This window comes from Jaculus jaculus, chromosome 10 (genome assembly GCF_020740685.1).
Source record: "Jaculus jaculus isolate mJacJac1 chromosome 10, mJacJac1.mat.Y.cur, whole genome shotgun sequence".
Lineage (NCBI taxonomy): Eukaryota > Metazoa > Chordata > Mammalia > Rodentia > Dipodidae > Jaculus > Jaculus jaculus.
The window spans coordinates 110,272,100-110,295,473 of record NC_059111.1 but is presented as its reverse complement, the minus strand read 5'-3'; the positions used below and the strand labels follow the sequence as shown (position 1 = coordinate 110,295,473).

At 46.7% G+C, this 23,374-nt stretch overlaps 1 protein-coding gene across 1 annotated transcript in view; it reads right to left on the bottom strand.

The window, feature by feature from the left end:
- Vipr2 (vasoactive intestinal peptide receptor 2) overlaps positions 1-19,981 on the bottom strand; it is a 79,676-nt gene extending 59,695 nt beyond the window's left edge. Inside the window, exons 1-4 of the mRNA XM_004672028.3 lie at positions 19,890-19,981; positions 17,314-17,413; positions 3,455-3,562; positions 1,078-1,175 (exon numbers count right to left, since the gene is read on the bottom strand). Of these exons, the coding sequence (XP_004672085.1) occupies positions 1,078-1,175; positions 3,455-3,562; positions 17,314-17,413; positions 19,890-19,937 (354 nt within the window). The 5' untranslated portion in view covers positions 19,938-19,981. The remainder of the gene's footprint in view (positions 1-1,077; positions 1,176-3,454; positions 3,563-17,313; positions 17,414-19,889) is intronic.
- Between the last annotated feature and the right edge of the window lie 3,393 nt (positions 19,982-23,374).

Sequence of the window (23,374 nt, the reverse complement as noted above, 5' to 3'; positions counted from 1 at the left end):
GCTGAGTGTCTAGCTCTGGATGAGTCATCTCTACCACACTCACCAGAGCTGGGAAAACATCACTCAGGAAGTGGAGGATTAAACATGAGTATTGCTCTTAGTGCTAGCCAGAGATCCTTCTCCAGGGAGATGGCAGCAGACACTGAAGAGACTCAAAACTCATCCAAGCAGAAAATCATATGCTGCTGAGAGCTCAGCCCTAGAAGAGACTTTTAACATATCTGCTGGGGCTCAGCAAACAATGAAGAGGAAGTGGCAGAATGAATATGAGCACTATCCTCACTGCTGGCCAAAGAACCTTCTCTATGGAAAATGGGGGTAGAAATTGAGAAGGCTCAAAACTCATCAAAGCAGAAAATAAGAGGTTGCTGAGAACTTATCAGTAGAGGAGTGTTTAATCATGCCCTCTATCGCTCAAAGAACACTGAATAAGCGGGAACAGAAAGACTGTAAGAGTCATAGGGAATGCAGGTGTTCTTTGGGCCACTGTTCTTCTGACTTGAACTGACTGATGCATTCATGACCCCCCTCGGTGGCTACCCATATCCCCACAAAACCAGCACTGTTCTGAGCCCATCAACATTTGGACATGAAGGACAGAGGAAGACAAAAGAAACGAGACAACAAATCAAAAGAAAGACCACCTTGCAAGAGGAAAGTCCTCAGCAGACAGTGTTTTGGGGAGAAGGGACAAAAGAGGATAATGGAACAGGAACAAGATTAAATTTATATATGTTTATATGTTAAAGTTCTCCATAAAAATAAATGGGACAAAGAAATCTAAATGTCAGGAAGGATGCTCAGAAAGCATCAGAAGAGCTAGGGTGAGGCAAGTAGAAACCAGACAGACGTCTCTACTATCCAGACTTGCTGACCAGGTAAAGAAAGCCTGCTTCTCTGGGCTTTCAAAACTATAGGGAATAAGGAAATACCAGGTCAGACCTGAGGCAGATTATAGGTCAAGAAGCTGACCTGCTAAAGAAGGAAGGAGACTCACATGGCTCCTAGAGGGCCACACAGTCTGCTGTTCAATTGCAGTGTCAAGGAATGGAGCTCATGTGGTTGCTGGGCACCTACCTTACTCTCATCCTCAAGGTCATTGTAGCCACATGCATCTATGAAATCTGGAAATGTCTCCGACCACCCGTCACTAGTGCAATTTTTGCTTATATTTCCTGGAAAATGAAATTCAGAAGTTTGATCTGCAGCTCTATCAAAATTGGCCCCATTAGCAATAACAGCAGAGCCACTCAGAAGCCCTTCTAGGTCTACCCATTCAGATGTCTCCTTGGCAGGACCTGGAGACACAGTGAACAAAATGTGTCGCAAAGCAATAAAAGCAGACATTGTACTTGCAATTGCTGTAATTGCAAGTGCAGTTACTTTGGAGCAGAATGAACATTCTTAGTATATTCTGATGCTGTGTCCCTCTGACTTTCTGAAGCCTGCTGTGTCCCAGATCTTGATCCTTGCTTCCCTCTATTCTGGCCTTTCCCTTACTCTTCACTGCCTAAGCCACAGTACAGGGCAGGCTCCACTTGACCACCAGTAAGGGCAAGAAATAGAGCAGTTGTGATCTTAAAATACAACTGTCTGCTCCTAAATAACCTAAAATCTATGGAAAGCCCAGAAGTACATCACTCCCTGTTTACAAAGAATGTGGCAGGTGACCACACAAAGCAGGAAGGATGAAGCTTTAATCAAGCTTTGAGGGAAGCGACAGACAAGGGCAGTAGTGACCAGAGCTGGTCAGGCCCCGAGGGCACAGCACACTTCCTGCTCCTCTCTGGAGCCACTCTAATTTTCTCCCCAAACCAAGTGTGGGACCTACAGGACCCAAGACCTGTGGATTTAATAAGTGTCTTCCCTCACATCACATGTTTAATTTCAGCATAGCTTTGTGAGGTAGATGTGGTAAGCATTGCTGTTACTATTCTATTGATGGGACAATAAGGTCCGGTAGGCTGGGTAGTTACGAGATGATAGACTTCCTGACTTGAAACCTGACTTACAAGTCTTGTAATTTCTTCTACACTGTGTACCTGCTCCCTGGTACCGAAAGCTCATCCCTTACTAAGCAATATGCATTAGTAGTTCCTTCCAGGCCAGTGGACTTGGTATAGCAGGCTCAGCTGAGACTCAGACCCACTTCTATAATCTCAAGGAGACCCTAGGTCCCAGTCCTGTATTGCTTTCACTGAGGGCTTGCAGATGCCCCTAGTGGGGCCTCTAACTCAGGTCACACCCAACCCAGGTACACACAAGGCAGGCTGCTTTCTGGCCCTATGCCAATTTGTTTGCAAACTCCAGAGAGCACTCACTGTCCAAGCTCCTATTCCAAGTTGGGAATGTTGGTGACTGGATAGGAGTTTCTGGAGTTCAGAGTCTCCAGAATGGCTGAGGTCCTCTAACGTGACCACAGACAATCAGTGAGGCAGAGCAATTACAACTTCAGCCAAGTGAGGAGCACAGATTTCCTGGGTGGGACCAAGTCTCTTACCTCATTACATTTTCTCCAGTCCAGTCTGTGCCCAACGCTCTGCTTGAAGGTTTAATATTCTCTTTTCTCAAAGTTTTAACCCTTCAACATCTGCCCAGATCTCCAAAGTACTGCATTTTCCTTGTTCCATCCATGTCATCTATTCTCTACTTTTCCAGACTATGAAAACCTGGATCCTTAGCCCCATAAACATGATTATTGTTTGTCATTTAAAAGTAACATTAAAACTTTAAAAAAGTGTGCGGTGGAGCTGGAGAAGTGACGAAGCAGTCAAGACACTTGTCTGCAAAGCCAAAGGACCCAAGTTTGATTCCCTAGGATCCATATAAGCCAGATGCACAAGGTGGCACGTGCATCTGGAGTTCATTTACAGTGGCTAGATGCCTAGGCATACCCATATTCTGTCTCTCTCAAATAAATTAATTAACTAATTAATTAAAGTATGGAGTGCTGTCTACTGTACTTTGTACCACAGTGAGCATGGTACAGAGTGGCTGCATGGCTCTCAAGTCTCTGCAAACTTTATGCAATGACAATATAGTCAACATATTGGCCCAACTGCTCTACCTTGTCTCACAATATCAGGGGACACTCTGCAGTTTTTTGGGTTTCTTTGGCACCCCACCTTGGTAGAGACCAGTGAAACTGTCTTTCTTCTCATCTCCATTATCCGTCATGCAGTTCTGGTGCTCTGACTCCTGACAAATTCTCACCGAATCTCTCCCTCCATATATGCCCTGCTTGACTATGTGCATTTTGAGTGGTGGATGTGTTCTTGCTCCTTAAAAGAGCACCCAGCTAATAAGGCCCAGTTGTTCCCTGGCTCCCGCTGGCAGCAGGAAGCATCTAGAAGTTACCAAAGAAAGCAAGGCCAAGCTTCTTGTTGCTGTAATGGAAAAATCGACCCTTGGATGTAAATATCCGAGAGTCCAGGGATCAATACACACAGCATACCTGGTTTGCTATAGAAGTTGCTGAACACTTTTGGGCAGGGCACGGTGACTGTCTCCCCCAAGTCAGCAGGGCGCCAGCATGTGATGTTGTCCCAGACACCACTGCAGGCTAGAAGGAGAGGCAGAAGGTGAGGTGGGAGCCATGGGCCAAGAGCATGATCTGCCTGGGAGGGTGGCAGGAAGCACATTGCATCCATTTGACAGCTTTATAGAAGGAAACAGCTTATTAAATGGCTACCCTGCTGAGACCGTATATGTGTGTGTGTGTGTGTGTGTGTGTGTGTGTGTGTGTGTGTGTGTGTGGTGCTTGACCATGGCTGAGAATACAGGAAGCTTGCATGTTCATTTAATTAGCACACTCATCAGCTCAATACCATTTCTATGAGGTGAGAACATTTGAAATACTTTTTGTCCAGTACTAGAAAGTATACATTAACTACAGCCTCCCTTCTGGGTGTGATCATGGTACACAATCCTCCCATGCAACCAAAGTTTCACGCCCTCTGCCCAGCCTCCTCTGGTAGCTCCCATTCTACACTCTGCACTACGGGATAGACTTTGAGGTTCCACAAACAGCTTTGTGGCACTTGCTTCTCTGTGCCTGGCTTATTTGATACACTTCACAAGTCCTCAGATACATAATGCTGTGGCAAATAACAGATGATTCCTCTTTTATAATTCTGAATAGTATTTCACTGTGTTTCTGCCACATCTTAAGCACTACTTTTAACTTTAATAAAATTAACTAGTTTTAATGCCGCATGTCATTTATTTTAGTATTATACCACATTTTTAAATAAAAAAATTTAAGAGAATCATTGCACTGCTCTTGCTGAGGTGAAATTTCGGTATGGTAAATTGGTTTACTCATGGTATTGTCTTGTAGAGATTTAGGTCTGGTGGGGAGAGTCAGAGAGCTGAGCCTGGTAAAAGCAGGAGGCGTAAATCACACACACTTAGTGTTTTTAGACATAAGGGGTGTATGCTTCTTCACTTAGCATATTGAGGGATACCTTTCCTCTGGGCCCCAGCTGGCCACTGGGTTTGGTCCATCAGGAGTGTGTCTTTCCAGATGTCCATCTGCAGGTCCACTGTTCATATATTTGAAGGAGATGAACTATAGCCTGAAAGCCAGGAGTGATTAAGACATCAACCCTTCTGCTGTTCTCACAGCTCCCTTTCTGACTTCCCAAAGTGTCCCGGAGTATGGTAATCAGTTTTCTAGAGGTAGAAGTTCAGCTTCACTTCCTCAGTGTACTCAGGGATCAGGTTCTATAAACTCAGCAGGGCGTTTGTGGGTGCCTGCTGTTATAACCTGGGGACCAGTACCCATATAGTGCTGGATGTCTGGTGACCTGTAGCCAGCATTTCACTTGGTCACATGTGGGGTTCTGGGCCTGACCCAGTGTTGGCAGGCACTAGTCTCTATGGAGTAGATCATTCTGAAGAGATTCACCTTCGTAGTGTGAGGAAGCCCATGGGAGCCATGTTTAAGCCAAGTGCCTGAGAGTGTCTTTTTGAACCTTCTCTCCTTAGCTGGCGTCCGCCGCAGGTAGCTGAGGAAGATCCTAGCCGATGTGAGCAGTGCCATAGATCAGATTGCTGCACTGAGGACCAGGTCTACCCCACATTCAAGACATTGAAGTCACCAGCAAAGCTGCTCGCAGGTGTAAAACAGGGTAGGTGGACAGGCAGTGCTTACAGTGAGCTCAGGGCATCACAATCTGGTTAGACCCTGGACGTTTCGGTAAGTACAAGGGCTCAGGGGTGATGAGCCACCCGGCAGTGGTTAAAGACCTTTTGACCAACCTCCTACTTCTGTGTCCTCATCTTTGTATCTGCAGGGGATGTTCTATGCATTCCCCAGGTAGCTGCCTTGCCCACCAGCCTCCAGAAGCCCTTAAGATGTGATCCACAGAACTCTCCACATCTGGCTGTAATGAAAATTTCACTTGGTATGCTGTACTCTTTTATTCATTTTTTAAAACATATACTTATTTATTTGAGGGAAGGAGAGGCAGATAGAGAAAGAGAATGGGCATGCCAGGGCCTTCAGCCACAGCAAACCAACTCCAGATGAATATCTTATACATCTGGCTTATGTGGGTACTGGGGAATTGAACCTGGGTCCTTAGGCTTCACAGGCAAGCACTTTAACCACTAAGCCATCTCGCCAGTCCTGCTTTCCTATTTTGAGAGGCCAATTTTAAGCCCAAAAGCCTTCTAAACATAAGCTAAGAAACATGCCATTATAGCAGAGGGAACACCTACATCTTTCATCTCTTATTTTTCCTTCTGGGATTTGGACCCATTTACTGTGCAAGGGGTTCAAAAGTACCGAGGAGATGTGAGAAGACAGGAAAGACAAGGAAGAGAAAAGCTGAAAGGCAATTACTTAGAAGCATGAAGGAAACTGGTGAGGGTCTCCACTGTCAATCGATAAAGATGCGTGATCAAGTCCAAGCTCTTTTATTATACATGGTAGATTGTTTTTTTTTATTAACCAAGGGGAAAAAAAACAAAGTATTTCTTGTATCATGGCCATTCCTTGTATAAAAGTTACGGTGGCCAGAACAGAACAGCCATCTGGCCGGACAAAACGTCAGAGCTCCTTTTAGTTGCTACAGCTGTGTCAGGCTTCCCCTGAGCCATGATTCAGGCAGGAAGATCCAGGCGTGGGGCTAGCTCACTCTATGGGACCTTAGGTGTCATTCAGATTCATACCTGTGGAGTAAAGAGTCAGAGGGAACCCACATCTCAGGTATTACATGGGGACAGCAGTGCTGAGCTCAGCTGAGCAGTGGCTGAACTGAGAAAAGTAGGAAGTTGCTCTGGACTTAAGGCCTAATGCTATTTGCCCAGGCTACTGGTCTGTTTAGACATTCTCCTCACTGGAGCTGACTCAGTGCTTCCCTTGGACTTAATGCTCCAATGGCCCTCCCCACCATCCTGCTAGGCTAGACTAAGGAGGCTCCCAGGTGGACCTCTTTACCCAAAGACTGGCTGCCACATCGCTCTCTTTCTCCCAGTGCCACTTCCCTGTGTTCTTATATTGAGCTGGTAAGTATGGGCACAGTGTCCCCCCGACACTCCGTCATGAACTGCAGAAGAGGACGCGGAGGTAACTCTCAGCCCCGTCTCTGAATCCTGCTCTTTTCCTTCCCCTCAGGGCATCACCAGGTCTACTCAACATGTATAAATGAACAGAAAGAGTTGACGGCGACTTAACTTCACAAAGTAGCTTGACTTATCGATATTCTTCTTGCTTTCCCATCTAACAATGTAGCTCCTCAGTTATTCTTGTGTAAATTCTCAGTGGCAGCGTGATAGTTCACAATCTGACCATAACAGTTAAATTCCACATTCTTAAACCCTCAATATCATCGTTTATGAAATAATTGTTATAAGAAATAAAGTTACTAAGTACTGAACAGGAACTAAAATGCTTGTATTTGCCTTTTGGAAGGAAATGTAGTTCCCAAGTAAAGTTAAAAACTCTGAGAACACAAGTTGAATGTAGAAAATAGTTAGCATGAGAGAATTAATGTTTTCACCTTTGGACATAACGGTTTCTGGTACAAACCATCAACAGATACTAAAACATGGATCATACTGACTATTTCTAAGTCCCTGTCATTAAAATGAAAACCCAGGAATCCATTGAAAGATGCAGAAGATTAATTATGCCAAAAACGCCATGAAACCTGGGGTTTGTTCGTCTGGGTGGAGTGACCTATGAAAAGCTCACCTACCTAAGGCTTACCTGTTCAGAGATCATCTGCTCAGGGTTCACCTGCACAGGTGCACCTGCTTGAGGGCACACCTGCCTGGAGTACATCTGGCTGGGGCTCATCTGCCTGGGACATACTTTCTTGGAGCTGACTTGTCTGAGACACATCTGTGCATTCTGTCTCTTCTCCAGTAAGGTGACTACAAAGGAGGAAGGTTTTATGATTACTCTGAACCCTACAATGCTAAAGTAATAGAGTTTTAGAAAAACTAATCTTCATTTTTTTGATCAAAGCCACTGATCCTCTATGCTTGTCATCAACTTAAAGGACTCGGAGCTTAATGGAACTGGAAATTGAATTGGGAAAAAAAATCATTTTTATAAGTGGTTTGTCCTCTTCTGAACTATGACTGTCTGTTCCAATCTGAATTGTCCCGACAAGTGGCTTATACTTGGTGGCCTCACAAAGTCACTGCATCATCTCACTCACAGAGCGATGCTGGCTCCTCTGCACTATGTTCACAACCCAGTGCTCTGCAGGGACCCTGCTAAGAGTGATGCAGGGATCGATGCTCCTTCCTCACATTATACTACGCAGACCCAAGAAATCACAAGGCTGGCTACTGTAACCTAGATCTCAGACTGCTTGAACAGCCAAGAGAACAGCAGTTCTACTACATTTCCATCTTCACCCAAGTTCAGTCTATTAGACCCTTGTAGGGGCAACTGGTGTATGACCGGTAGTAATTTAGCATGTTTCCATCACCAACTTACTTTGACTTTATGCCCCAACATAACTTCATGTCACCTAGACAGTTAGTGACCCTCCCTGAGCTAATCATGCAGAGTAAGGATGATGATGTGCACCTGTTCCTGAGCTAAGAGACACAGAAGGAGACGTTCTCTGAGTGGTTATCCCATGAGAAAGTTGCCATACTGCTGTGTACTTATCTATTCCCAAGTGAAACATTTTTCCTGGGAAGAGGCGGGAGACCACAAGAGTCAAGAAGCTCATGAGGACGAAAAGACTTACAAAGCCCTTCTCTGAGGTGATTCAAGCAGTAACCAACTGCTGGGGTAGAGGAGACTCTTCATTGGAACTGCCTGCAAGTTGTACATCCAGTGGATGGAGCTTCACCTATGCTGGGATGGACTTTTTAATGAAGCAGCTGCCTGAGTCACCCATGCTCCCATAAGAAACCCTCTACCCATGCACCTATATAAACCGATCATGCATACTCCTATAAGTATCCCTGATAAAAGCATTGATTTTTCAAGCTAGACTGGATGGAGCCATTTCTTTGGTTTGTTGTCAATGCTTAATCCAGGGTGAATAGATGTTTGTTTATGTGGTCCCAGGAAGTCACTGAACACATACAGACAGAACCCCATTCTGGCAGCTGAAATCAAGATTGCCTTGTCCTAGTACTCACTGTGTCCAAGACTCCAGCGCAAGTGGACCACAAATGAAGCATGATATGGATCCCCAGGGCCCAGATTCCTCAGCCCAGAGGAAGGTGAATGTAATGACGTAAGTGAAGATTTCACCTGCACCTGAGAATCAAAACACTGTCTCCTCTACCAGGCACCCTCAGATTCATGTTACCGTGTACATGCTTGTGGATTCTGCATGCTCCAGTGGCCACCTGGAACACCCAATGCTACACTGACTGCTACTGAGTCACAGTTATTTTGAATAGAGAATGATCATAGAAGTTCTGCTAAGTGAAAGGCTCTCTCCGTTCCTTTGCTGTACAATGAATGTTTGCATCACTTTTTCTTAAAATATAGCCAGTGAGATTGGAACTGTATCTATGCATTAGCCCAGTTGGATATGGGGCCAAATGCCATTTTCGGGAAATAGCAATTAGGAATGATGAGAGTAACTGATAGTGGCAGAAGCAGAGGAATCAAACCCTTTGAGGGAAATACCCAAAGCAATACTCCATCAAAACTAATCAATGAAACATACTCTGGAATGCACGGCATAACCAAAGAGAGTGATCTCAGAGACAGTCAGCATGAATGGAGATGCCCACATGCTGGAGGCGGTAGGAGACTGGAAAGATAATTAATGGAATAGGCTCAGGCTCCATCAATAACCTAATTAGCTATGAAGTCACTCTCTTTTATTGACTCAGCAGTTTTTAGATGACACACAAATACTGCTTATGGTATAGGAATGAGCATTCAGGCCTCCGCAAATGTTCAACGAGAATCTACCTCATGTGGTGACACACTGGGAATGGAGTAATGTCACCTCCCAGGAGCTCCTTGACACAGCTCTCTCTACTTGCTGCAAAGAGTTGTGGCTGAGCATAGCCTGTTGTGCTCATCCATAGACCCTGGCTTGTGAATGAGCCTGCACCTGGTCTGTGGCAAACAGTGGAGAAGCAGGTCCTAGAAGGGAACTGAGGGCCTACAGGGCCAGGGTGTAATGTGAATGTCATGGGGTAATGCACAGGAAATAGGTCAAATACCGACATCCTCATGAGACTGCGGCCAGAATTCCCCCATCAGTCTCCAGCATAGGGGATTACCTACTATCTAAGGAACATTTCTATGACATTGCCTTGGGGCAGCACTGTGGAGTCAGATCATATCAAGATCTGGATCCAAGAAACAGCAGCTTTATTCTGGGGTTCTGGTGGATCCTGTAGGTTGGGGGCACATTTTGGAACCTGATCTAAATTTACACTGAGACTCGACCCAGAAATGACCTGAGCTGCTAAATTATAAACGAAATAAAATTTCAAAGTGACCTGCAGAGATTTGGAGAGAACCCACATATTTAAAAAAGTAAGCTGAGGGCTGGAGAGATGGCGTAGCGGTTAAGTGCTTGCCTGTGAAGCCTAAGGACCTGGGTTCGAGGCTCGGTTCCCCAGGTCCCACGTTAGCCAGATGCACAAGGGGCGCACGCGTCTGGAGTTCGTTTGCAGAGGCTGGAAGCCCTGGCGCGCCCATTCTCTCTCTCTCCCTCTACCTGTCTTTCTCTCTGTGTCTGTCGCTCTCAAATAAATTAATTAATTAATTAAATTTAAAAAAAAGTAAGCTGAAACCAATAAAACCCCAACATCAATATGCTCTAGCCTGAGTCACTATTCAGTGCAGTGAGACTTGTCTAGCCGTCACTAACTGAGGAGCCAGGACTGACCCCAGTCATCAAGACAGAAACCTGATCCCAACCTGCAGGGTCCTGGGACCTCATGTAATGCCATGTGGACAACAGGCATGGGGGTGACATTGCATTGGCACCTGCTTGGCAAAGTATTGTATTTGTTGAATGTCGTTAATTCCCACCTTCTGACATACTGGGTTGTTCACGAAGTCTGTACAGATGGCACCATTTCCTCCTGCATGAAATACCCCAAAGGCTTCCCTCCAAGGTTTGCTGTGGCTCAGGGTTTAGCTGGTGCCACAGAAAGTACAGCTGGACAGACCTGTGTGATGTTTTGTAGAGCAGCTGACCCTGTCTAGACAGGGTTCAGAGCATGGGAAATTCTGCCAGTGGAATTTGGAATAATCTCCCTTAGATTTATGATCAGTGCTTGGGTGAGTTTCCAGGACCGTACCCAGACAACTACCTGCAGTATTATAACTTACTCGCCCCGAAGAGCCTGACCTGTGTCTAGGCATAAAGTAACCCACAGGCTAGGAAGCCCTGACACTGTCTGCCCCTGGTATGTGTGAGTTCAGCCCCTCATAGGAGAAAACTGTGAGCCACCACTCAGCTATCGTTAGTACAAAGCTGAGCCACTGTCTGTGGGACCAGAAGACTGTTGGCTGTGGTGCCCTGGCCCAGGGAATTTGGCAGTCAGTACCCTGGGCCATTCCAGTGATTGTGCCATGTTTACACCTGCCTGAGGGCAGATGCCCCTCACCTCCTCTTCTGCAGTACCCCAGGAGCAGTTCTGAGCCTGGGATAGTCCCTTCTACCCAGGCCCTGTAGAGGAGTAGCCTGTCTCACGGATTACCAGGTTCCCGCAGCTAGAACACCCCCTTTCTAGTTTCTCTTAGTTAACCCTTGCCCTCTTTTGGCTTTTTCCGTTCAATGCCTCAGTTCTGCCGGTCACCCCTTTTTTTTTTTTCAAATTTATTTTTTTGAGAGCGACAGACACAGAGAGAAAGACAGATAGAGGGAGAGAGAGAGAATGGGCGCGCCAGGGCTTCCAGCCTCTGCAAACAAACTCCAGACGCGTGCGCCCCCTTGTGCATCTGGCTAATGTGGGACCTGGGGAACTGAGCCTCAAACCAGGGTCCTTGGGCTTCACAGGCAAGCGCTTAACTGCTACGCCATCTCTCCAGCCCCGGTCACCCCTTTTTCCTCCTGCCAGGAGTTGTTCTTTCTGGGTCCCTCCATCTTTCCTTTTAGCAGTGCTCCTGAGTAGGAGGAGCATGTTTAGGCAGCCCCATCTAAAGGCATTTTCCCTGGGCTCTTGGCCAACTTTCTTCCTTGGTGGAACTTCTGCAAAATGACCCACACACTCTAGCCCCCAGGCCTTCTCTGGTCTTGTCTCCCTTTGGTGACCTCTGGTTCTCTGATCTGTAGAAATAGCTTCTGTGAGTTGCTTTTTCCCACCATTTTTTTTTCAAATTTTTATTAACAACTTCCATGATTATAAAAAAATATCCCATGGTAATACCCTCCCTCACCCCACTTTCTCCTTTGAAACTCCATTCTCCATCATATTCCCTCCCCATCTCAATCCGTCTCTCTTTTGTTTTGATGTCATGATCTTTTCCTCCTCTTATGATGGTCTTGTGTAGGTAGTGTCAGGCACTGTGAGGTCATGGATATCCAGGCCATTTTGTGTCTGGAGGGAGCACGTTGTAAGTAGTCCTACCCTTCCTTTGGCTCTTACATTCTTTTCACCACCTCTTCCGCATTAGACCCTGAGCTGCACTTCAATGGGAGAAAGAGAAATCACCAGTGAAGATACTCAACAGTGGACACTGCAAGCCTTAGATTTGGCCAGCCAGGCCAAATAAGCCAACGGGTGCAATAGTGGCACATCTATCATGGTGGAAACCAACCTCTAATTGGACTGGAGGCCCGTTCCATGGGAGAGAATACATCCCTGATACTGAAAACCTAAAACAGGGCTAGTCATGAAACCTCGGGGTGTAATGTCTGCTGCTGTCTGGCTAAATGTATATACTATGCTCACCAAACTGCCCAGTAAGTACTTCACTTAATTATATTATATATATACTATATTAATGCTACTCTCACTTTTGGTAGAGAATCTTCTTTTTTTAGATGGCAATGAGCTTGGGACGACTCAGAAGGTATCATGGTGCTGGAAAGAAGTGACCAGAGTGCTCGGTACTGCAATATCTCTATCCCACCATTTTCTACAAGGAACATCTTCATCTCTCCCCTAAAGTGCTACTTGCTTGTTGAATTTCTTCATTTCCGGTGGCTCTCTAATTCCTGTCAGAGGTGATTGTGCTATGAGCCTTCTTGAAACATAGTTCATGCCCAGACTCATTCTCCGAAGTCTGCCGTGGTCCCCAGCCCTCAGGGTCTGCACACCCATTTGCTCTCCTTCCTCGTCTGCACCTATGTGCTCAGCCCGCTGTCTCTGGATCCCCCTCCTTTTCCAGCAGAGATCACCCTGACAGACGCTTCTCAGGCTTTCATGGTCCTGGCTCCCCCAAAGGCCACTACAGAACAAATCAATACCCAAGACCCAGGTGGAAATTTCTTCTTTCCTCTTTGTAACTCTCAGAACATTCTGGCGCAAAGAGAACGCATGTGAACACCTTGTTCCCAGTGTGCTTCATAGACTCAGCTCATGGAGGGCACCCGTGAGACATTACTCTTCACCACGGCTGGCCGCTCAGATCCACACTCACATTTCTGAGCAATCTCTGAAGAACCGGGTAACACACCACTACATACATGCGTAGCACAGACCCTGAAGATGTGCTGGGTCACCACACATGATGTCCTTTCAGCAAGACTTGTCTAGAATTGCTCCCACAAACCTTTACACTTAGCTCATACTCAGAAAAGAGGAAATAGAGAGATATCTGTCAGGGGGTGATACTGGAGGTAACGTAGAAGAGCAGATCAGATCACCGGAGCTCAGAATGAAGAACGCATGGCACCATCTGGAATTTCAAAAGCCAACATAGGTCCATAAAAATGAAAACACTGACTTCACTAGGCAGGAGAACTGGCAGAGATCCTCATTAAGAGACAGCCTCAGCTGAACACGCTGAACACACCAAACAGGACTTAGAACTAACTAGTGAGTGGATTTGGGTGTTCAAATAGTGCCCCTATCTTTGAGGCAGATACTGAGGAGGAAGACAATGTTCTTCTGAACATGTCGCTCTATCTGTAGCAGGGGGTGGTGGGAGAAGCAGCGTATGACAAGGGTCTAGGACCTGGAAATACCTTTCATCTGGCCTCAATGTCCTTATCAGGAGAGAGGAGGGCTGCCAGCATTAGCCTGATTAACCCTATGACCAAACAGAAGACGTTTCAGGCACTGCAGGGGCACGCACACCCCTCTGGTTCTGAAGAGATGGACTGTCACCATGCACTGCCTATTCCCTAGCATCATCACCATGACAGAGCCGTGAACAGCCTTCTTGACACCCCAGCACCTGGGCAGGACCTGTGCATCTTGGTTCTCCTCCTGGTTCAATCCCCACTGGCCAGGGAGAGCTTTTCCATCCAGGCCTCACTGTTATTGGGTCGTAAGAAGCTGATTCAATTTCCTGAGGCTTGAAGTCAGCCCTAAAATGCTGGTGAGATATTTTATTCCCCAAAATAAAAAGGTCACTAGGCCATCATTTGTAGTGGTAAAATATTGTTAGTTGCCTAAAAGTGGAGGAGCCCTGGAGAGACCAAAGGAATGTACTGGATATTACATAGCTTTGAAGGAGAGTATATGAGCTGTGCCCAAATGTATTGATAAAAGAAGAAGAGAAATAGACCACCATGCTCAGCAGAGTGTACACCAAGGTCACTGTGTACAGATCCGTTCAGTTTCATGGGGCAGGAAGGGTTTAGCATGGACACAAGTGTCAGTTTTGAATAGAATTATTCTGTGTAAATAGTTCTCCTAACTTCTAATATGAGAATTTCTACTACCTCTTTCAGCAAAAGTCTTCTCAAATACCTTTTTCAAGGCCAAGTATGGTATAATATTTGAGAGACACAAGGCAAACAAAACATCCTCTTTCCCTCAAAGACAATCAGGTGGAAGGACTAATGATCAGTATGCCACTGGTGACTTCATCCCGTGCCTGGACAATAGAGATGTCCCAGCCTACTGTGAGACCTCCGGACGAGGCTGCAGAGACCCTCCGTGTGCATCTTCTGAGGACTATGTTCCCTTCCAAGGATGTTGGCAGCAAGCAGTCTTGGGAAGCAGAGGCTGTTCCCCTTGGGGCTGCCTGTTATTAAGGCACTATACCTCCCTCTGGAGCCATGGCTGGAAGGTTTCCAGCAGCTTGTTGTAGATGCTTTGGGTTTCCTAGTCTGGGGTGTCCCTGGCAGAGGTATGGCTGTGACAAAGAGGTGCTTCACAGATCGGGCCCTGGTTCTGACAGGCTCTTGGAGACTTGTGAGGCACAGGGACCCTTGGAGACATGTAGCTTGTGCTGTGTGCAGTGTGAGGAGCTAGAAAGTCTGCTTCTGGACCTACATCTCCTATCTTTGAACCTGTGGCTTTGTCAGCTTGCCAGCCAGGAACAATCTCACATCCTTCACAGTTTCCTCACAGTGAGTCCAATACTCTGTTTAAAACAAACCAAAGGTGCTCAGTACCTTCCATGGTCTGGGTCTTAGCTGATTGTAGCCATCATACTTGTTTCAACCAGGTTCATCTGTCTACAGCAGGGAGGGGGCTTCACAGACAAGTAAGCACAACCTTTGCTCACCTAACCCTGGAGTGTCCCCAGTGTGGGCATGAGGTAAAAGGATCCTAACCTGACTCTCTGCCCAGGAACACCCCTCCACTCTCAGCCATTTGCCCCTGGGCCCCTTTGTGTATATATTGACAAGATTAAGTGTGTCTCGGCAAGGAATCAAATTAAGTTACAAAGATACAAACACCTCTTCAGCTTCCTGTGTCCTTAGGAAAGCTTAGAATTAGCATTGTTTTTTGTCTGGATTTGTGACTTTTGTTTTGGTTATCACATAGTAAAGAAGATTTCCATATCAGAACTAGGGAAGTTACCTCACTACAATTAAAACTTTTTCCCCTTCTCTGATGCTCTCTCACTGTAATTCCTTAATCTTGTAGAATCTGAAAGTAGCTCTCACAGATTCCCGGATCTCAGAAGTGTCATTTCTGACTTCATGAGACTATGTCCTGTGGTTTATACCCCCAGGAGTCTTCACTTTGGCTCCATGCTGGCTCTGGTTCCCATTGCCCTCCTCATCTTCATCCTGGTAACCTCACGCTATTTATATTCTTGGCATTAGAGCCTTGCATATTTCAGAGAGCAGAAGGAAACTGTGGACACAAGCAGTCTCTGCAGAGAGCTGCAGGGTGGCTGGGCCTACAGTCAGCTCTGCTCTCATGAGGACAGCTGGCTAGTGACCAAGCAGTTCTTGCAAGATGGAAAGGTGGAATGAATTAGATAACACGTATTTTTGATATAAGCTAATACTGAAAATAATCCTCAATGTAAAACGTCTAAACAGAACACTTGCCATCTCAAGATCAGTGAGGTTTCTTAACAAGGAAGGCCAAATGAGGGATGTGTTTTTGATCAAACCAGCCACAGTTCTGCCCCAGCATCACAGCAAGCTGGGAATGTTCACGAGAGTCCACCTGGGATGCAGAAGTGCACACAGATCGCCTCACAGAGGGGCCTATGGACATGTGTTAGGGTGCTGTTACATCTTTGGGACCCATCAGGGGTCTCTAGTCACAGGTTATGCCATAATGCAATACAGGCAGCTCCAAATAGTGCTGGCCACAGAGGTCACCCAACTCCCAAGGAGCTTTTTTTAATTGAAATGTTTTTCTTGAAGTTTGGATCTCCAATAAACCCTCTGAAAATAGGGAGCTGGGCAGTCTGGAACCTGCACCTTCTCAGGGTGGGCTGCTGGAAACAGGGAGAGCTGCCCTTTCTGAGGCTACAACCACATGTGGCTTCTCACATTCTTTCCCAAACTGAATTTTCACTGAGAAGAGCTGGCCTCAGCATCCCATGTATCTGATCTGTCCTTGGCTGGGCCGACAATTGCTCTTTAGTACTGGCCCTCCACGTGAACTGAGTTATTGTATTCATATCTCTGGACAGACATTTGCCAGGCCATTTAGAAGGTGTGACCATCAGAACTGTGTGCATCACCAAATCACAGGTTTTAAAAGGAAACCTAGAGTTAGATCTGCTTTTAGAGAGGAAATAGAAGCCTAAGGGGGCAGACAGTACAAAATAATGATTTAATAGTTAGCTATTCAGTCCAGCATGGGATTCTCTTGCCACCTGTGGCTCTGGAAACTTGGCCCAAAAGTTGAGGTGCTGTTAAGATTATAAACCATACTCTAGGTTCTGAGATTTAGTATGAAAGCATAATAAAAATAATTTCATGCTGATTATAAATCAAAATGATAAAGAATTGGATATATTCCAGTAAATATAGAACCCATTATTAAAATTAAACTCATGTTTCTTTTTACTTATTTTAACATAGCTTTTACAAAATTTGCATTAGTGATGTAGTTCACACTGAGTTTTACTCGGTTGGGCAGGTTCGGAAGGGAACCTAAAACCAAAGGTCCGTTGACAGACATCAGGCAGTCATTTTAAGAATCTGATATGCACTCATTTCCTGGAGACTGGAGTTTCCCTTGCAGGGCTGAGTCTCCAGACCCTAATACTGGAATAACAGAGCCCTAACATCGTGTTAGTTGCACTGCCTTGCTGCTTTATTAGACCATGGAAACTGCTAGTGTTAATAATTAAAATTTTCTTTTAAAGGGTTCAGTGAAGCCGCCCTGACACAATACTACCTGAGTTTTCCCCTTGATTCACTAAAACACTGGAAATTGGACTTGCCTTTACAGGTGACCTCCAACCCACAGTTAGGGAGGGAGCTTAGAGATGTCTGTCAGATTCTTTTCTTGGAACCTAGACTTGGTGCACACACAACTTACCTCTTTGCTTTTCTGTTTGAGTGCTTAGAAGCTCTGCACATTTTGTTTCTTCCTCCTGTATTTCCAGATGAAATCGGCATTCTGGATGGATGCTGTTCACCTGTTGAGAGTTAGAAGAAATAAAAGTAACGAGAAGTTACACAAGGGTATGGAGACATAATTCAGTGGGGAAGAGCACTTGCCAAGCAAGCATGAGGGCCTAAGTTCAATATTTAGCACTCATATAAAAAGCTAGGAATAGTCACACATGTCTGTAACCCCAATCTTGAGAGGGGAGGCGGGACAATTGCTAGGACTTGCTGGTCAACCAGTCCAATCAAAAAGGACAGCGTGGGGTTCCGTGAGAGATTCTGTCTCAAGGAAACAACATGGAAGAAAAGACACTACTATGGCCTCTCCTCCCATGTGCATCTGCAGAACACACACACACACACACACACACACACACCCCATACACACCACATACACACCACAAAAATACATGAAAGGAAAATCAAGCAAATGTCTCCAAGAAGATCCCCAAATCTCACAATTCCAATTTGCTCCCAAACTATAATCCATTTAAAAGCAGTCACTTTCGTTTTCCTGACATGGTTAGTTAAAAAAACAACAACAAGAACTTTACTTTGTAAGTTTTGTAAAGCAAAGACAAATCTAGTAGAGTACTTTTCTGAGCAGGAAAAACAAACTTGCATCTTATGTTTCAGGTACTAATTTAAGGGCAATAGGGCTGCTGGAACCCATAATCTCTCAGCATTTAAGAGCTTCCATTTTCAAGCCCGAGACTGACTAAAGTAAAGCAAGTTAACTCTTAGTGAGCGTGTGCCACCCGCAAGGGCAACCCTTCACCTGGGGACCCTCTTTGTGCTCACTGAAGAGCTGAAATAAGATAGCTCTATTTTCACAAGCTTTAGGACACATTCGAAACTTAACTCTATGAGTACAGATAAAAATCATCATTTTGACTCTTACAATTTGGTTTGAAGCAGCTTTCCAAAAAGGTGAGAGGGATGAAAAAGAAGGTGGCAAATATCCCTTCCCTCATCTCCCTGTGGTTTCAGGGAGATGAGGGAGGGTTTCCACTCACAGTTCTCTAGATATTGAAAGCGGGAACTAAGGGTAAACACAGAACCAGAGAGCCTTCAGTCCCAGAAGACAGCATTCTCAGCCTCTGTTACACAGGCCCGGAGCTTATGGGCCTGGTGCTCAGTCAGGGTTCTCCTGTTTTCATGTCCTCCCTCCCCCCTTCTCTGTCTCCAGCCTTCCATTCCTCCTTCTCTGCCTCCCCCTTCCTTCTTTCTCATTTCAATCTTTCTTCTCTCTTACTCTGTCACAATTTCTCCCTCTCTCACAAAAATTTTACTTTTACGAAATCGTGAGAAAGAGAACGATGCTCTTAGACATGGTACAGCTATCTGTGTTTAGTTGTTCTACTACTGAGATGTAGGTCAGCTAGCATTCCAAAAGAAATTACATTTCCTAACAGAGTTAAAAGGAGAAACTCAATGCTGCATTCTTCTGCCACATACAAGCTGTTGAAATTCTAAACGACACAAGGTGTGTTAGCCTCACCAGTTCGCTGCTACACAGACACCAAATGTGGAGATTCCTGATTTTAAGCACCAACTCAGTGGTCTAAATTTCACAATTAATGGAATTACAAATTAAGGAATTAAAAGCACTACAATCTCGGACTTTTCTGGAGTATGCAGAGCAATCAGAAATTTGGGGACACTTTGGAGGTTAAAGTGGCACTGACCATAATTCTGGAAATTTCACAGCAACCCTTACAGAGCTTTCCCCCAGCTATGACAGAACTGAAATATCAACAATGACAGCTTTCCCTACACGCTTCTTGCCACACACACTTAGGAGCCAGGGGATCCACCAGACAGCACCCAAGCGAAGATGTTCACACATAAACCAGGCACGCAGTTCTCAGTGCAGGGAAGGAAAACAAAAAGGAAGGTTCAAACTTTTTTTTTTCTTTTGTAAAAAGGGCTTTAACTAAAGGGTAGAATTCGGGAGAACTAAATAACCATGATGCATACGTTCAGCAAAATTCAACTTATCCTTTCCTAAGGAGCTTTTCTTTTTGAGTGTTTCCAAAAAGAAACTTTTTAGTCGCGCCACATCCCCTTTGCCATGCACAAAAAACAAATACTAGGACCAATTGCTGGAAAAGAAATATTTAACCACAGAGCAACTGTAGTTTTCCCGGGAAGCGAAGCCAGCGCAGGTGGCAGCTAATCCTCTCCGCACAGGGCTCTCAGGACCCCTCAGCCCGGGGCGCACAGCTGGAGCCAGGACCCCGATAATTCCCCAACCTGGGTCGCGCCTCCAGCGTACCGGGAGAGGCGACAAAAGGGGGAAACGGGTCAATGCGGCCCCCCCCCCCAGCTTAAGCCCCGAAGTCCCGCGGGGCCAGATCCCACGCTACAACGGGGGAGCCCGGGGCTTCCGGTGGACCGCTCCCCTCCGGGACCGAGAGATATTCCTGCCGGACCCAAGGAGGGACCTGAGAGCAGTAGGAAGGGGACCTGGCCCGAAAAGGGAAGGCGTGCGGGCGCACTCACCCGCACCAGCAGCCAGCAGCAGCAGGTCAGCAGCGCGGGCGCCCTCATCCCGGGCTCGGCGCGGCACCTCGCTCCCGAGCGCCCGCGGCCACACGGGCCCCAGCACGGACTCGGGGCGCCGCGCCGCGTCTCAGCGCGCGCAGGACGCACCCGCCACCCGCGGTGCGGTTCGACCGGGCGCCGCCCCTCCAGCCTCCGCCCTGCCCCTCTCCTTCCGGCCGAGCCCCCCGCGCCCGCGCCCCAGCTCGGGGCGCCCTGCTCCTCCCGCAGCTCCCCAGCGGGCGTCTCGCCCGGGCCCCCTCCTCCTTAGCGCCTCTCCCGGCTCTGTTCACTTGGTCCCTGCGCAGCCCTGCTTTTCCCTTTCCTCTTGCTCTCCCCAACTTTAGCCTGACCTACCTCTCAGCCTCTCTGCCTGCGCCCTTACCGGATCGGAGGTGCAGGTAAGGGGGTGCCCATTGGGCGAAGGGCACCACCTAACTCCCAGTGAAGGAACCTGGGCGCCGGGTGCCGCTCCAGGTGCGCTGGGGAACCCACTAAGGCCGCAGGCTCTGGTACTCTGCTCACCATATACAAAGAAGCACTAGAAAGCACCAGAATGTCGGGGGGGGGGGGCTTTAGGGCTTTAGGGCTTGGGGGTAAGAGGAAAGTAGGAAGAAAGTTCCAGTTGCTGGCGACCCCACAGCCTCAAGACCAGTTTGTGCAGGAGGCAGGAACACTGTCTCCCCAGATCCTTTGGCGCAACGAGGTACCACTTGCGGCTGAGGTTTGGCCCTGGACCTGGTCTCGGGAAGAGCTGATTGTTACACGGAACTATATTTAGTGTAAAGCAGACAAATTTTAAATCTATTTCATTTAGATGCAATTTCAAACCTAAAGTCCGAATAGGTAGAAAGCAACACCCCTCGCTCTTTGTATGAATCCTTACTAATTTTCACATCAGTGAGTTATCTTGCCGGCTCTGGTGCCCCATCCTCCAGATACCCACAGATATGAATCTCTCTCTGTTGTTACCATCCATCTTTGTAGCTCTCGGTGTCTACTTAGTCGGGAACCCTATTGGAGAACAGGGTCTGCATTTTGGGATCTGGAAACTTGGGCTGTGCCTTCAGATCACACCAGTGTTCCACCCAGGACAGCCAGTGAGCTGGGAGCTACCTGCTCATTTGTAAGCATCAGTGATGGCTCCGGCCCTTTCCCTGCAGCGGGTTACTGTGAGCGTCAGGGTGGTTGAAGTGAATGAATCCTTGTGAGGCCTGCAGTCTAAGATCACTGCCCTGGTGTCCCGGCCAAAGATGGCTGACATGGAGGTGCTCTTCCCCACAGGGCTTCATCCTCAGCCAGGGGGAATGTTGTCCTGACAAGGGGAGACAGGAGAGGTTTGTCCTTCCTGGGTGGATCTTAGAGGAATGAAAATCTCCGGATGACCCTTCAGAGGGCCACCAGTGGAGGCCAAGAGTGGGTGAAAGGGCATTTATCCGACAGCACCTTGGCAGAGATGTCCTAAGGAACACTGCAGCCATGGCAGTTCTGAAGGCTGAGAGCAGGGACTTTGACTCAAGGGGGTGACCCTTAGCACCTCCAGAAGGGGCTCACTTCAGAAAGAGCGCTCACAGAGACCATCCTGGTTTGGCCTACCTCGTCTAGAAGAATGGGGCTGAATTTGCCAATGAGAGTCATTCTGCCTGCCAGGGTCTCACTGTTATTCCTTCCAAGCTACCTGGTCAGCTGCAGGGAAACCTCGGGAGCCAGAGGGGACTCTCCTGATCTTTGTGTGGGTCTTGAATGGGAATCTCACATAGCTCCAGGCTTTTCTGTTCAGAATCTGGGTCCAGTCTTGAGCTCAGTCCTCCAGCACTGAGAACACCTGTGGGAACCTTCACCTGCCTGTGCCTGGTTACCCTGCCCTCTTCACCCAGACACACCCTGCAGGTGGGTTTCCTGGCACCTTCTACCCCTGTGTCTGCCCTGGCTTCCAGGTTGAGCAGAGGACTTCCCATCCTTGTTAGTTACAGTGGGGTCTTACAAGGCTGAAATTGTAGAAGCATTTTCCATACATTATCTCACGTAGTCCTGCTGTCCCCTCAGGAAGTAGTCACATATGTTCTTTTCTTTTCCACTGAAGTTTAATCTCAGCCGTGATTGCAGAAGCTGAGAACTCAAAGCCCTCCTGCACAGCCAGCACGTTCTCCAAGTGCATCCCCAAGTGCATTCCACTTCTGTTCCAAAATCCCTGCTCAGTGAAACTTAACAAAAATATTAGAAGTTGATGTGAACATATGGAAAGAGGGCAAAACTCTCAGGAAATGACAGACGGCACCAGTAACACCAACTAACTATCAGAAAAGACTGCTCCTTTCTTATCTACAGAGAATGTTTTATGCTCATTATAAAATCATCCACAGAAGAAAACGTGAATGTGATTGGTCCTACTTTATTTGTCTTGCTTTTTTTAAAGTTGAGATTTTTTTATAGTAATGTTTTGTTTTTTTTTCTAACATCACTCTGTATTTAGGGGAACATATCAGGGAAGTACATAAACAAGCTATTTGCTGTAGGGGAGGGGCTGGTTATCAAAGAGGTGTGACTACATTAGGAGGCAGGATCACAACTACTGGAGTTTTGTATCATCTGCCTTGTGCACAAGAAGAAAATAACACACTTTTAATTTGCAAAGCATCCAAACTGCTCAGCATTGGTATTAGGCACCTTTTGCACTGTGGGGAAATTATGAGTTTGTGGGGCTCTCAACAGAGTGTGTGACCTGTAAGCACACTTCATTGTGGCCTCTATCTTGGAAAAAGAGTGGTGCATGGACTTGCTTTAAGGAAACATCTCAGAGAGGGGGGAGAAGAGGGGGGGAGAGAGAGGGAGATAGAGAGGGGGAAAGGGAGAGGGAGAGGGAGGGAGAGAGAGAGGGAGAGAGGGAGAGGTCTAGCTGCATATCAAGCATTCTAACTGAGGAGAATCTTGGTAAATGGGACTAAGACTAAAAGTTTGCTCCACCATGAAAAGGAAGGGTAAGGGCTGGTGTAATGGCTCAGTAGTAAAAGGCTCTTGCTTGTAAAACCTGCCTGCCAGGGTTCATTTCCCAAGCCACCAAGGTCAGCTGAATACAGCCCCACCAAAAAAAAAAGTGGTGCACACTTGTGTTCATTTGTAGCACACTTGGCACACACATGTGCAAAGAATTTTTTTTTTAATTTTTTTGTTTATTTTTATTTATTTGATAGTGACAGAGAGAGAAAGAGGTAGATAGGGAGAGAAGAGAGAGAATGGGCGTTCCAGGGCCTCCAGCCACTGCAAACGAACTCCAGACACGTGCACCCCCTTGTGCATCTGGCTAACGTGGGTTCTGGGGAACCGAGCCTCAAACCGGGATCCTTAGGCTTCACAGGCAAGCGCTTAACCACTAAGCCATTTCTCCAGCCCGAAAATTTTTTGATAAAAAGGAAAATATCTACTTCCAAGTAGTCTTTACAGATGGG